This window comes from Rhea americana, unplaced genomic scaffold, assembly GCF_003343005.1.
Source record: "Rhea americana isolate MKP2758 unplaced genomic scaffold, rheAme1 scaffold_246, whole genome shotgun sequence".
NCBI classification, from domain to species: Eukaryota; Metazoa; Chordata; class Aves; order Rheiformes; family Rheidae; genus Rhea; species Rhea americana.
Window position 1 is genome coordinate 168,962 of NW_028186364.1, and position 15,735 is coordinate 184,696.

Here is a 15,735-nt window from a genome sequence, read left to right on the forward strand (position 1 = left end):
AGAGGATGAATAAACAAATAGCTCATTCATTTATTAATTTCTGACTAACATAAAATCACTACTCCAGGTAGATACAATCTATTGACACTATATTTTCTCACGACAATGCGGTTAGTACAGGCTCAGAAAAAGAGATAGTTTAAAGTCTTTCTTTGAGTATCACTAAAGATGCTATTCAGGTGTATTTCTATTGCTTTCTAACTCCTACCACAGGAGAAATAAATATCATAAATATCTTGTGGCAATGAGTTCCACAGGTTACATATTGTGTACAAGTTTTAATTAAAAGTTAATTTAAGACATTTTTTTTTTTTACAGGCAACAGTATCAGTTGCTCACTCTGTACATTGCATTTATTAGACATCAACAAGGAAAAACAACATTTGGCACAAGAATGCCATTTTTTTTATTTTTGGACACATGAACACAAAATATCCCTGCAGGCTAAAAAAAATACATTGCAAATTGTACACGACCAGCATCTTATCGCAACATGGGGCTGCTAACCCATAACAGTTTAGAAAGAGTACCTCGTATTGCTATAGACATACATCCAGTCCAAATTTAATAAAATACAATTTTAAACATTACAAGTCTAACAATATAGAAACAAAAATTACATCATAAGTCAAAATGAACAAATGCAAACATTTTACATTGAAGTTTCAGCCTCTAGACATAGAAATATGAAAACGTCAATAGCAAGGTATAAGAAAATCTGTAAGTGATATACAAGATCTTTCCTCAAATTCACAAGGAAAAAACCTTGTAGTTGAAACAGTATTGATACAATGCCCGCCAAACTCTGCTTTCTTAAAATGAAAGCAGAGTTACTCCCTTGCTATTGAGCAAGAAAAATCCTACAGCACATCCACAAAAGTAGTTTGGGGGGGGGGGGGATTTTGTTAAACATTGTATCTGAACAAAAGCTGCCTTTATCCATTTGAAGAGCAAAGCTTTTGATATAGGTAAATAAGCTCTGACACTTGTGTCTGGAACAAGATAAGGTTCTGCATGAAGCATGTCTGCCTGTATATCACAACCTTTTATGCCCTTTGGATGCTGCTATAGGCATTACACTAAATTGTGGTACTTACAGTAAGAATAAATAAGCCAGGCTGTCCAAACACTTGAGACAGGCTAACTAGTGATTTCTAGAGCTTGTTCAGAATTCAGCTGTTTGCAAAGCAAGCAGAACTGGTTTGAAAATGGGGTTTCTGCCATTTTTTGTTGTTTTTGAAATGTCAACCACACCCTCCCCAACTCTTTAAACTTTGCTACATTTAAAATCTTTCACACCACATAGCTAAACAGTGGCCAACAGGCTTTATTTATAAAAAAACCAAAACACCCTAAGAACTACATCTACAGAATGCACATCTTCCCATTGATTGACACATGCATAACGATTCAGTCAGTCCCAAGGGGTTAATTCAGATCGTCAAGCTCAACCTCTAGACTCAGCTTTCAGACCAGCATACAACAGCATTGCTGAAACTTTGATCTTAGTTCTGACCAAGCAACAGTCCTAAACTTAAATGCTCTTCTCCTCTCAAAGTGACAGCACTGCACCCTTACCACTATTTCATTACAATGATGTTCTAACACAAGATTGAGTTAAATTTCTCACCATGCTTCCCGGGGCTAGCTGAGGTCTAACAATCTGTATAGTCTGAGGTTAACTACTTAGTCCAATCACAGGCAAACAAAGGAGAGGCTCTCACTTCACTCAATCTGAACTAGGAGTGCTTGGCACTGGACAACTAACTGGTGATAAAATTAAGTATTTCTTATGCACCCTTGATTAAACCAGTTACATTCTTGCCTAGTGCACAAACCCAAACAACGATCTTTGATCCTATAATCTAAAAAGGGTGCTCAATTTCTCTTAAAGGTGCCAAAATTCTCCATATATGTTGGGTCAGTCAGAGTTCATTCTAAAAAGGGTTTTTTTTTGTGTGTGTATTCTCCCTGAATGAGTACTGAGAAAAGCAGCCATCTAGCTGAAGCAGCGGTCAGTCTCCCACCCACATGTCCTGATTTTATTACACAAGTGAGGTATTCTTTAAAAAAATTTTTAAAAAACTAAAAAGAATTTTTTTTCAATCTAAATCTGTTCACAATACGTGCCAGGAGCAAAGCTTGCTTCAGTCCCATTTTCAGCAGAAAAGAAAAAAAAAGTTCTAACTTAATTTAATGAGACATACTACTTGAAAGCAGGTTATAAAACTGTCTGAAGACTAAGTTCAGTGTACTCTGGTACCACTGAAAAACAGCATTTAGAAATGTAAACTTTAACTTATTTACAAGCTTAAAGACTGAAGGAAACAGCATTTCATATTGCTGAAATTTTGAGGGGGCTGGTTCCTAAGCTTTGGAACAGCAGACAACTTAGCAGCAAACCCCACACTAGTATCAGAGACCACAGTGCAATCATTGGACTTTTCAAAATTTTGTTATCAAAGTAATGGTGTTAGCTAGACTAAGTAATGGTGTTAGCTAGACTAAGTTTAGGAATAAGTTTTTAATCTGTGCTAACTCATGTTAACACTAAAAGGAATCTAGTTGTAATGTACTATGTTTGTGGATTCCAAAAGTATTCAGTGAAACCAAGACCCTCTTCTTTATTACACATTGCAGTTGAAAAAAGCCAAGCAGATTGAGGAAAAAAAAAATACTACTAATTTCTAGGCTGGGACAGAATCAGTGTATTAGACTTACACTGGTTAAACATGCTGTTTGAATGCAGTTGTGTGTGCAACCTAGATTCCCAGGGGAAAAAATTTAAAATGCTGGTACAAGTCTTTAGGTTGCCTGTCACACAATACATTTAGACTGTACAGATTGGCAAGCCTTTCCTACATATAACACCCAGTTTCCAAGCTTATAAAAAAAGTTGTAGACAGGACACCAACAGTGAATATAAAACAGTTAAAAATAATCCTTAAAAAAAGCATGGAAGTGCGTCTTTTCTAATTAGTTTCAGAAACTGCCAAACTGTGTGTTCAGAAAACGACACGAGAATGTTGGTTAAACTCATGCACAATCCTCAGCTAGAAAATTACACTGTTTGGGGAAGGGGGGGGGTTAAAAAACAAATATTTTATTGCCAAAGTTAAACCTTCTATGAGAAAAAAGTTTTAAAATCACTTCGATTTATCAAACCACACAGCAGCATAAAGTGGGCACTTTTTGTAAAAGTTTGCAAAATATCTAAAAGCTAATTTGGGGTTTTTTTTTTGTTGTTTTTTAATCATTTTTAGAGGGGTAAATGATGGTTCATTACTTGTTACGATACCATGGCAGTATTATTTGTAACCATTATAATTAAAATGTACTGACAGGCATCACTATCTGGTTATGTTACACATTCACAGAACAAGAACCACCTAGTTGAACTCGCAGTATAGTGCAATTGCTTTGCAGCCAAAGTCTGCAGAGATTAAAAAGATAATTAGTAAAACTGACAAAAAAACTGCAATACCTGCGAAAGTTATGTTTGTTAAAAGGCATTTACAGTAGTGAAGTCTAAAATCTCCATTAAAAAAATCTATGGCCCCACACAATAGAACAATTACATTAAACTGGAGTAAAACATTTTGCTATAATACGCATACTCACTAAGCAGTGCATGAAGACAGGGAATCAGTCATCATGATAAACTAATGGGATGAGAAGATAACTTAAAAACCATAGCTAGCAAAATATTCAATAGAAACCTTTCGTGCCAAGTCCTTTAAAAATTTCAGGATGATCGGCCTTTTGCTCTTTGAGGTAAAAATTCAGTCCAATGCATCAGAAAAGACAGTCTATGAATTTGTTACACAAAATAATGAAACAAATGGCTCAATTGTGTTGGTGCATCAGACATTGCTGTGAAGCACAGATTCAGTGCGACTGTTCAGAGCTGCTGGTAGTGGGCAGTCTGAAATAAATTGGGCCCTGACTATAGCAGTAGGCATTCAAAACATTTCAGGACTGCATGGGTGGTTGGTTTTGCCTCATCTTCCCAGATGCTCTCAAGCAAAATACATTGTATGTTGAGTATCATGGTGGATCTGTACTGCCTTAGCCAGAGCCTGAGGATCACGGCCATTGCTCTGTCCTGACACATGGCTGCCCTCAGCACTGCAAAAAGGAAGACATAAACAGAGAACCGTGAACAATTGAGCCAAGCAGCATTTAACTAAAGCCTGTTATCTAGCTACCAAGACATAACAGGTTACAGCTCCTCACCTGTCATGATCCTTGTCCACAAGATGGTATCTGGCCCTAAATGCTACCAGCCTAGCATAGTATGCAGGAGCTGGAATAGAGACTGATCGTGTACACCGGACATAYGTGTGACACAGCTGATACGTCAACAGCTGTAGTTCATCTGCAGTAAAACAGTTGTCATCCCACAAGACCTGATAGTGGGAGGGACGGCTGGTTCCCTGTGGAGAATAGATGAGCATTCAGCTGGATCAYATCAACAAAAACAGAGACATAGTATTTAAAGGTCAATACACTGATTGAAGATTTAAAGAGTACAGCGCCAAACAAAACTGATGCAATTTTTAGTCTGCTAAACTATAAATAGAAGCAGYATTACTCATCAGGACAACTGTAAGGATTCACTCTCAAGCCTCAGTACAGCAGAGCTGAAACATTACCTGAATTCCTGCGTGACTACAGAGGTAAAAGTCAAATTCAGAAGGATGTGTTATTGTGCTGTCCACAGTAGTGCCTGCTGGTACATTGCCACTTTTACCCACCTATTTGAGATAAGTTTATAATTAGTCCACACTTTTCTTTGGAAGTGACCCCAAAATATCTCCTAAAGTAGGCTTCTATTTTAAGCTATTGGAGGATTTACTGCTCAAAAAGTGGAAAAATATTAAGGTCCTTTATACAGGAAGAATGAAAATGTTCTCAGGGTTCATTTTTAGAAACTTCGCCAAATCCAGCTACTGCATAATCAGAGGGGAGATAAAATTCTTGTTAGCACCATTAATATTGCAGAGTGGAATAAAGCCTATGCTAGTAATTCAGGAACAGAAAGTGCAAGTGCTCTAAAACGAATTCATTTCACACCCTTGTTTGCACTCACTCCTCAGAGATCCATATTTTCAGGCAAACCTGAGATCAACAACTTTTTAAGAAAGTTTCCTTAGCTGTCTTGTGGATTTGTGACACAGGCAAATCTCACAGTTGCATCTAGAGACAAGAGAGGCAACAAACTGAATAACTGGAGTGTGTCAGGAATCCCGGGCTATAAAAACCCAACCTACACACCCAGAGGAAGAGAGGAATATATTGTACGCTCACCCCAAGAGGGGCTAGAACAGGACACCCCATCTGACTGCTTGATTTAGAGCAAGGGAGGAAAAAAAAAAAAAAAAAGGAGAAGTTGGTCAACCCCATTTTGGTCTTGTAGAAAAAGCCTGTCCCTGCACAAGWTTGCTACTATTTGTACAGATTAATTCTGTTCCAGTGTGTGAGACGGATTCTAACCAAGCCATCTACTTTCCCATTGCCATTATCTTCTTGTTTATATATGCCCAACACTACTTGCCCTTTCAGTTTTGTCAGCGCAAAACAGTCTGGTGTGATGCCTTTTCTGTACAACGATATAAGTTATTCCTGGTCTATAATCTTCTTCCAAACTAATACAGGCCTTCCGGATTGCTATAAGTTCTGGCCAAGCTACCTAGAAATAGAAGATTTAAGTATTAGGTGTTGAATTTGGCATATATAATACTGTTCTCATTCTTTTCATGAACAAACGCCACTTCATAAAGAACACAATTAGAAACACTGTACCTGTACCCTGTGTTTTTCCCCTGGAAAGCACTATGAAACTGCAAGTTGTCTCATTAAATAAACATAATCCACATATAGATTCTGAAGGGCTGACCTCCACTCACAAGCAAAGAGAAATCATTAGACAATACCTGTTTCATTTGCCCTTCTGATACTCCCCCTCTGTAGTAAATGATCCTTGTAGGCTTGAAACGAGTGGATTTGTAGAACTGGATCAATAGTTCTCGCACCATGTTAGTCAGGTCCTGTATCACCTCCTGACTGTATAGCAATTCCTGGGAGGTCTCCTGACGGGAGGTTTGCACACGCACTGTAGCACAATAACGGCTAGGATGGCCATCCATGCTGCCTACTACAGCAGCAATAGATGGCTTCTTTCCATCCCCAGCAGGAGGGTGAGTGACATCTGCTCCCAAAAAGATCACTGGCTGCTGGAACACYGAGGGCCTGTTTAATGTGATTAAAGTTTATTAAGAAGTAATAATAAATAAAGAAAGGAGAGGGGGGAGAAGAGATGAAGAAGGAAGAAAATTACAGCAAAGGAAGGTATATCCAAACCGTTCTACAAAACCGAAATTGCACCAGAATCTTTAAGGAGCAARGTCTCTGCCTCAAGCTCTTAGAAGTCCAGAGAGAATATAAAAAGCAGAAAGGAAAGGACCAGAGGTAAACAAAGTTACAAGCATGTATCTGTTCTTTCAACTAGAGGGAAAAAAAGCAGTATGTTTAAGGAGATGGTAGACAGACTGAACTCACAAGTATGGAGAGGATAATTAAAAAGACACACGGAAAATAAGCCTTTGTCAGATTGTTTTCACACATAGTGCTGGACACCTTTAACACTACAAATGTTCTTCAGTATATGGCTTACTAGGCAGATTATGAATAAGGAAGCATTTTTATCTRTCTGCTTTAGACTGGGGCTATGTACTGTTGGTAACACGCTTATTTTGAAGGGTATAATTTTAGCTAATAAAACAAAATAACATCATTTTGCCTGCCTTCAAGGAGGGATTTAATCTCACCTTTGATGAGGTACAAGTACATTGTTGATTCCGCCAAGCTTTGCATTTATCTTCAGACAAAGGTTGGACAGTGTTTGTGGTGAGGTTTTCACCACATTCTTTACCTGAACACACTGAGTGGCCATTCCTAGAAGAGTGTCACCAACCCGTTTTACTTCAGCTGTAACAGAAGAATAAGAGAGTGGTTCAATTACCTGAACAATCAGTGGTTCCTTCTGCTGTTTCTTATTTTTTCTAAATGGTGTACTAGTGTGCTTAAGGTTGCAGTGACAAAAAGCCCATTCTTTGTACTTTTTCGGTGTACTTGTATACAGCCAGTCTCCTAATCCCCCCTYTTAAACGAAGATAGTGCCTGTTCTTTCTCATGAAGTGCATAATGAGATGTCCACTTGCTGTACAATGACCTAACACTTTACAATCACCATTCCATACCATACACAGGTGTCTTTCCAGGCAAAATCACCACAATCAGCTGCAGACCAACGTAAGTCAGTTTCAAGTGTTTAAACATGGGCTCCACACTGTCTGCTCCCTGGGCGTATTTGCAGAAACAGGGCTGCCCCTGGATTGGCATCCCTGCATCCTTGGAAATCTTACGCAGCTGGTCAGTAAAACTCCTGTGAATGAAATATAAGTGGATTTGGCAAGTGAGACTGGATCTGGTCTTTYTGCTGGTATTTCACTTTCCACACATTTAAGTTGAAAATTCTGATGTAGGTTCCCAATCTAATATTGATGCTCTGATAAGTTACTACTTATCCATCAAACATATCTGAACAATATTACAACCATAATTTTTGCTGAACTATTTCAGTGGTTCAATTTGCCTTTGTTCTTTGGGATTCTGTAAAGCAATTTGAAGGACATGGAAAACAATTTATATGGTCTGGGAGGCAGTTAAGGTTAACATGACAGACAAATAGTTCAGGATTTCAAATGAAAGACTACTGCCAGTTATTTGCAAGAACAGCAAAATTCAAGCAGAATATAATCTCCAGAGCAGGAAACCACCTCAGGGGTAAGGAAATTATTCCTTTTCCTAACTTGTCTATTAGGTTATGAATTCTGTCAGTCTCCTCCCAAGCTGTAAATATTTACAACATTGCAGAATTATTGTTTCTTCTTTTTACTGCTGGATGCATTAAAATTGATATCAATATACAGCACAACATCTTTCAGAAATATGGGGGAAAATAAACCCTGAAATAGTCATCTTGAATAAATGGGAAAATACTTACTTTAATAAGTCTTCCCTGCATTGTTTTTGAGGAGCAAAGCAGGCAACAGCCCAAACTTTAATCTCAATGCCAGCATAGAACTGTTTCCCTCTCATGTCCCACACACCTTGGTTTGGTGTAGCCACAGTCTTGTTCTAGGCAAAAATCAAAGGCAAATTAAAAATAAAGYGCTGCTTCATGTTGACTACAGCAGAACAGCACTCAGACGCATGCAAGCCTTATTAAGAAGATTTATGGAGCACTTAACTGATTTAAATCATATCTTTACAAGAGATCAAGTACTCACCCTGCCTCCATATTGCAGCATTGGTGCTGGTAAAACTCTGCCCGTTAACTCTGTCATTTCATTATGGACAACAATACCAAACTCCTTCAGATATGGATCAGGTCCACCAACCATACTATTACTTTTTACCTGGTGACAAGAAAGTACTTATGCAACTAAAATAATGTTTCATGTGGCTCTACTGTTTACGTAACAAATAGACTTCCTATTTTAACAAAGTCAGATTTTTTAACTTCTGCAATTCTTGGTTTTTTGGATTATCATCACATATGCTACAATGCTTCTGAAWGAGACATATAAACAGACAAATGCAGACTGTTTAGATGGGGAGAAACACAGAACTTAGTTGAAACCTCTTCAGCCGTGTTTTTACAAAAAAAAAAAAAACAAAAAACAAACAAACAAACAAAAAACCCCACTATTTTCCATATATCCAAACCATAACTTACTAGTCTACTGATTTCTTCCTGTCGGTCTGGTGCAGACCTTGCAGTTGCTTTAATCATAGTTGATGTCTGATTGTCTGTTAGCTTCTTGATACATCTCTGGCCCGCCACAATGTTACATACCTACAGAGCAACAGAGTTAGAGCTGGCATGATACCCTTTAATAATACACATATCACAACCCAASAGTAGCAAAGTTAGATTCTTACTTCAAGTGGTAAGTATGTGTGTTTCTGTTCCTGTCCTACTTGAAGACAGGGAAGGTGCGGATATTTTAGCTGCAGACTGTACTTCTGCTTAAAATACTGAGCTACTGTACACTCCATAGCCTGCCCATTTTCCAGCTGCAGAGGAAACCTATAAAGGATATTTGCTCTGGTTAAGCTTTTCACACTTTTTACCTTAAAAAAAAAAAAAAAATCTATTCCATAGTAGTAACACTTAAAACATTTGTTTTTCTTCGTTATTGGATCTTTTCTTTATGAAAAGATTTTATAGAAAATATACTGAATTTATTATAGACAACTCAAAAATTATAGCCTGTAATAACTATATTTAAACACCAGGACAGTTTTAATTTTCTTGTGCTGAAAGAAATAAAGCAGTGGTCTAAACACACTCTATTCCTCTACTTCACTAAAATGAAGCATTCTCTTGAACCTGCAAGGCTGCTTTGCCTCTAAAATCCACCGTTCTTGCACAAATAATATACAAAAAAAACCCTCTAATCTCACAATCTTGAAAATCGTTTAAAAAAAAGGCTGTAACATACGTCTGATGACTAGCTGGTCGCCGAGTAACATTGCAAACTCGGTATTTTCTCTTCATCTGGCCACAGTGGGTAACCTCTACTTTTAGACCTGAAAATCCAAGACAAAAGTCACCGAAATAAAATCAGACGTAAGAGTCACCCTTGAGAAAGATGAAAACAAAAAGGAACAGGCTAGCTTCCAGAATGCCTGTGAATTTTTATTACAGTATAATATTATCAAGTTTCCAGTATTTTGTTGCAGGGCTATAAAACAGGCCTTTACCTCTGATTTCTTTGGTAAACTTGACACGCTGGGAATCTGTTAGAGGTTTTGTTTGTTCATTGATGTTCTGAATGTCCAAGACCTCACACATGAACTCAATGATAGGCTGGGCACGATAGAAAGCAGTTGCTGACACTAAGATTAAAAAGAAAAAAAAAAGAAGAAAAAAAAAAAGGACATTAATTTAGAAGCAGCAAGAACTGTTACGTAACTGGTACAGAAGTTTCTACGTACCGTCAATGTTGAGCATCATGTTCCACATAGCAGGCCTGACAGACTGGTGGAAACCAAACCAGACCTCCCTGCCACCACCCAGAGGGTGATAATAACCTTCAGGGGGGGAGAAGAAGGAGCGACCCACAGGAGTGTACCTAAACAAACGACAACAAAAACCTCTGATCATTCCTGTCTAATAAACGCTTTTACACTAATTCCTATAGTGTTTAAAATACCACATTTCTCCAGTACGTTAGAACTGTTAGAACTAACTTATGGAGTGTCATACAAAAAAACTTTGCAGACAGAGCAGTTGGAAAAGCCACAGTAAATTACTGTTAGAAACATGACCAGCACAYACAAGTCCTGAGTTGAGATCAGATTTCCTTACTCTGCTGCAAATTTGTAAGGCAGGCATTGAATTACACAACAGCATCACTCATTCCTTCTACAGCAGAAGCAGCAGAATAGCAGCAAGTAATAACTAATGAAAATGTAAGTCAGACAGAAGACTAAACCAAAAAAGAAGATACCAAAATAACCCACCTCATGGAGGGAAGATGCCGTGTGATTACATCAAGTGCCTGTACAGAATCTTCAGGAACTTCATTCAAATGCCCTGCCAGAGCTTCCAGCAACAACTGAAGGCTGACTACTGACACCCACTGAATGGATACTTTAAATGTCTGGTCCTTCCCCTCTCCTGGAAGTGTCACCTCCATATCCACCTTACACAGGCAGAATAAAATAAAGAACAAACCTCTGTGATAGACTGAAGACTACCACAAAACTAAGCAACATTGTTTTTTTCTTGGATATCCTCTGAATGTACATTCATGATGATTACTTTGCATAATTCTCTTAAAATATTGCAATCAGTTAGTTTTCTTAGGATTTTGAAAACTTGTAATTTATTTATTTGAGGAAACTGCACTGAAGTACCTTTACGTGTAAATTTTTAGCAGTAATTAGTATGGTAACATCAAAGCTCTGGAGAACTGTGAGTCATTTTTGTACGTCAGCCAGTTAATAGCAAGATGATGTTCTGTGTCCTTAACAGGAGGGCAAGAAACTCTTTTCAGTCAAAAGGAAAAATCATTGGGAAACGCAAATTTCAGTTTTTAACACAGTACTTGAAATTATTCTCACACACCATTAACCCAAAGGGTAAATGTGAACTCATCCTATGTACTCCTCCAGGCATTGTACCAGCAATAACCAGATCCCTGGAGAGAAGAGTAAATGGAAGTTATTTACATTTTGTATCAGGACCTTTCAATAGATATTTCAGTCTGTCAGAACATGGGTAGAACATGCCAGAGAGTATGGCCCAGAACATTAAGGGCTAATACACCTGATTTAGCTGTTAACAGCACTTGTGCCGTAAGTTCTTGTGGAATAAGAGGATATATCTCAACAGCACAGCCAAACCAGAACACCGTATTTGTCAGCTATAACTACTTTATCATTAGCGATAGAACAAATGTTGTAACAGAGAAAAAAGCAAGTTGCATCAGGGTGTAAAACCTCCTTGCAGATGAAAAACCATAATGCAATAGTTCACACTATCACGGACAAGCTCACTGACAAAAGAGCTAGAGAATTAGAAAACTGAAGATGACAAACCTCAGTAGAGTATCTAATTTCTTAGGGAACCCTGACTGACACCACCTGTAATATCCAAACCTATACTAATACATTTAGCAGTAACTTTGGTTTATGTCAATAAAAGAACACTTTTCAAGCTAAACTGCAACATTTTTTTTCCATAAAAACTTAGAACTCCTCATAACAACACTTACTCTATCCCGGCCAATAGGTAACGGGTGTGCRGTATACATGTTCCTTTTCCCATCGTATCCAGGCTGCCGATCACCAAATATCTGCATTTTGAAGTGTCTCACCATAGTATCCACCACTTCTCTACAGAGGGATTTATTGAGTTAGGTTGGAGCACAGGAAAATTCAGCAATGACATTACACAATTTAAAATTATGCACTTGTGTTTTCTTAAAGGAGCTGGGTATCAGAAACAACAATGAACTAGACTATACCCAACTTTTTAGCAGACCCTAGAGTAGAATAAAGACCTCCAGACTAAGACACCTAAGTTTCAACACACATGCAGGTGTCTAAGCTCCCATTACTGTCAGCAGAGATACAGGCAATGCAGACAGCAGAATCTGGAGAGCTGTACAAATATAAGAGCAAATACAAGCATCTATCTTCAGGTTAGCTGAGGTGTTCTATAGATTAAAATGACTCTACTGAAAAAATACCCATTTATGGACACCTAAAAACGTTGGTGTCAGTCTCCATGCTGAATTCCTTCCTCTCAGTTGCTAACAGAAATCTTTGTATAAATAGATTGTGGAACAATTATTGGGGATATTCGCTTGTAGACTAGAGAATAAAAATAGCTTTAGTTTAAGGCAAGATTCTTCCTTATAATACATTTTTAGTGCCTTCTGTATAGCAGTCCAATTCCAAAAATCTGAATAAAAATAAGGAGAAGGATAATATTACATCTCAAGGAAAGATTAGGCAGCTCCTAAGAGCAGAACATATACAAATTGTCCTTTAGCAGCAGAAAAAAATTCTAGGATGTACAGTTGCCTTAAACTGAGGAATCTAAACATTTTTTTATTAAACGATTCATACCTGTTCACTCTTCGGGGGCGTTTTTCTGGTTTGATATCTACATCATAGTGATAAACATCAATCTTAGGAATCTGAACCTGAAAATGATTGGCTAGCAGGCGGATGGGTTTYCCAACAGTTCCTAGGCCAGGGCGACGGGGTGGCTGGAAAAGGCTTGCTGGAGGCCCTGTAAAAGTCAAATAAATATGTATGAGATATAATTTACCATTCACTGCAGTATCCTTTCAGGTGTTCTTTAGTTGAAAAGGCTTTCTGACAGGGCAGAAAAATCTTATGTAGCTTTCTGAGGTTGCAAATCAAAGTGTTCCAAGGGGCTCATGGCCTTTCAACAGCTCTAATTTTCCAGGTACAAAACAACAATGTATTCCCCATTAGCGTTAAATTTYATTCTCAAAATTTCAGTGATGTTTACTCACGTCTGTCGTTTATGAACTTGACAGAATCATGAGATGGAATACAGCCATTTACATTTTTTTCTTATATATATAATATGGCAGCATAAATATAAATATTTATATATAGATTCCTACTATCATTCATAGTGATGAGTGATACACTTTTTCACTATAGACTTAAAGTTTGGAAGTTAATGATAGTCACCCTTGGCATACTCGGGAAATAAACCCCCAATTTTACCTGAAAGCTGATAYGATCTGGAAGTGGAGGAAAGGATATACTTATTCTAAACTAAATTAAAAACACATTTCCATATAGACAAAAGCAATTTTGTCATTTCCTTTACATCATGAACATATCACTGCTGTTAACAGTGAAATACTTTTCAACTGGAACACAATTTCGGCAAATTTTAAATTCTAACAAAAAAAAAAGAGGAATGCGAAAAAAGTTTAGGCTYTTTTCTAAAAAGAATAGTAAGGAAACAAGCATAAAGACAAGTAYGATCTCTTAATAGATGTGAAGAAGGTAACATATTTGGACAAAAATAATAGCTTCAGAAAAAAGAGTTCTAAAGAAGAAATTAGAGGCTTAAGAAAGTACTCAAACACAAGCTAGTCACTCTAATCTTTAGTTAATTTCCTCAAAGTGTAAGATCTGAGATACCATGTTAACAAGATTAAACAGACCTTAAAAAAAAACAACCCAAATCTATCACAGCCTCAGCTGACACTGCACACAGATCAATTTGAATTAATATACTTTCATGTTTTTTCTATATCTGCCAGTACTTGGTGTAACAGAAGYTTCTTCTCTCCATTCTATAGACAGTTTCTTGTTGCCAGTGACACTTGTTGGAGTAGCAAAGAGGAGGAGGAAAAAAGTATTAAAATATAAGAATGCAATAATAAAGTAATAACATAACTTAGGACAAACTTAGTATCACAAGGCTGTGTCAACCTGGCAGTATCCATTTAAATCAAGGGCTCATAGTTWGTATCAGAGGAGAAGAGAGGAGACAGGATGAAGGAGAAATAAGCTCATTTTTGGATAAAATTCAATATGCAGCAATAAACTTAAGACAATCCTAAACTAAACCCGAGACTATAAATCCAGGGAGCTTTTTATGCATTGGTTCTTCAGGGCATCCAGTGGCTACTAGCATTACCAATTAAAATTAAAGATTTGAGGATAGAAACCCCGAAGTGTTTTAAGGGCATGTAAGCAGATGCAGCCCATTTGACAGATCAGTTCTCTGAAGTCATATAGCACCGTGGCTCTTGTGCCAGATATCTAACATGACAGACACCACTGACTTTGCACTCATATGAATAATTGTAACCCATCAACAAGAAGTTCGTAATGCTGTAGTTAAACCGGTTGTGGAGTACAGTTAGTACTTTTAAAAACTACAGCTATCCACACAAGCATGAATCATCAAGGGCAATCAAAGTTTGCTGTGCTTATTTGGATACTAGGGAGATGATCCATTAATCCTGTACTAATTAGTCTGAAGTAGTGCGAGTGCTGACCTCCTGCAAGAGATTAAATGATAACTGTTTACCCATTTTGCTTCTTCAGTATTGATAAATTTTGTAAACTGACATGGCAATACTGACCTAGGCCAGTTTTGTCAAAAGGAGACGAAAGTTACATCATCTTCCCTGAAATCTTTTAAGAAACAGCTTCAAACAGAATAAGCTAGAAGTCATCTTCTTATTTGAAAAGCCAGGCTTCCTTACAAGTCACACTGATTTTACCACTCTAGCCTAAACAGCCCAGGCAGGGTTAAATGTGCTGTTACTCTTGATTTCTTCTATCGTGTGTTGATCATGCACAATTAACCCTCAACCAAGTTGCTTCAGACAGGAAGTAGTTTTACAAAACTAAAAGAGGATCTACTTCTAAAGCTAAAGTCAGAGAGTATCTACTGCAGCATGTATCAGTACATTGGAGAGTTAAAGCAATCCCCCCACTAGCTATCTTAAAATATGCTTCTGGAATTCATTTGGAATTGCATCTTCATGTTAATAACCATTTCCTACTGCACCAAAATGAACAGTACTTCGACTATATCAATGGTTTGATCACAAACATAGCCGGTAAGACACACAAGGCCACTTTGGTCAAGAAATACATCTTGCAGACACAGGTAAACGCCACACGGGAAATAATGCTATCATTTAACCATAGACTGATTAAAAAAATAAAAAAAAYAATCTTTTCAGAAAATATCAACTTAAACTCTTAACAGTAGCCTAATGTCAAAAAGTTARAACTTGACAGCTGCACAGTTCACAGCACTGGCATGCTGCGAGCAGTTAGTGTGTACAGTTAAAAACCCACACGTGTTTTCCTGCCTCCATGCTGTTGCTGTTCCAACTCCAAGCCGCTTCCACGCCTAGAGCCCAGGGGCCGCACTCGGGGCACTATCCCGTGCGCTCCCACGAGGGCAGGGCGCCCCGCAGCCCGCACACACAACTTCTGCCGCTGGCAACCCGCTGCGCTCCGCGGGGCTCACGCACACCCGCCCGCCAAGTTCGGCGGCGCGGCCAAGTTCCTCGCGAAAGCAGGAGCCCGGAGCGCCGGGCCGGGCCGGGCGGAGGCCGGCGGGCAGCGGCGGCGCGG

At 38.2% G+C, this 15,735-nt stretch overlaps 1 protein-coding gene across 1 annotated transcript; it reads right to left on the reverse strand.

Annotated features, from left to right (window-relative positions):
* Window positions 1-382: 382 nt before the first annotated feature.
* LOC146594862 (protein argonaute-4) lies at window positions 383-12,877 on the reverse strand. Its single transcript, XM_085306694.1, has 17 exons — window positions 12,712-12,877; window positions 11,853-11,973; window positions 10,597-10,778; window positions 10,069-10,205; window positions 9,835-9,969; window positions 9,573-9,660; window positions 9,010-9,157; window positions 8,804-8,923; window positions 8,355-8,483; window positions 8,069-8,202; window positions 7,263-7,447; window positions 6,831-6,990; window positions 5,937-6,252; window positions 5,558-5,692; window positions 4,656-4,757; window positions 4,237-4,436; window positions 383-4,128 (listed from the first exon to the last, which is right to left on the reverse strand). The coding sequence occupies exons 2-17, from the start codon at window positions 11,955-11,957 to the stop codon at window positions 4,020-4,022; spliced, it is 2,385 nt and encodes a 794-aa protein (XP_085162820.1). The 5' UTR covers window positions 11,958-11,973; window positions 12,712-12,877; the 3' UTR covers window positions 383-4,019.
* Between the last annotated feature and the right edge of the window lie 2,858 nt (window positions 12,878-15,735).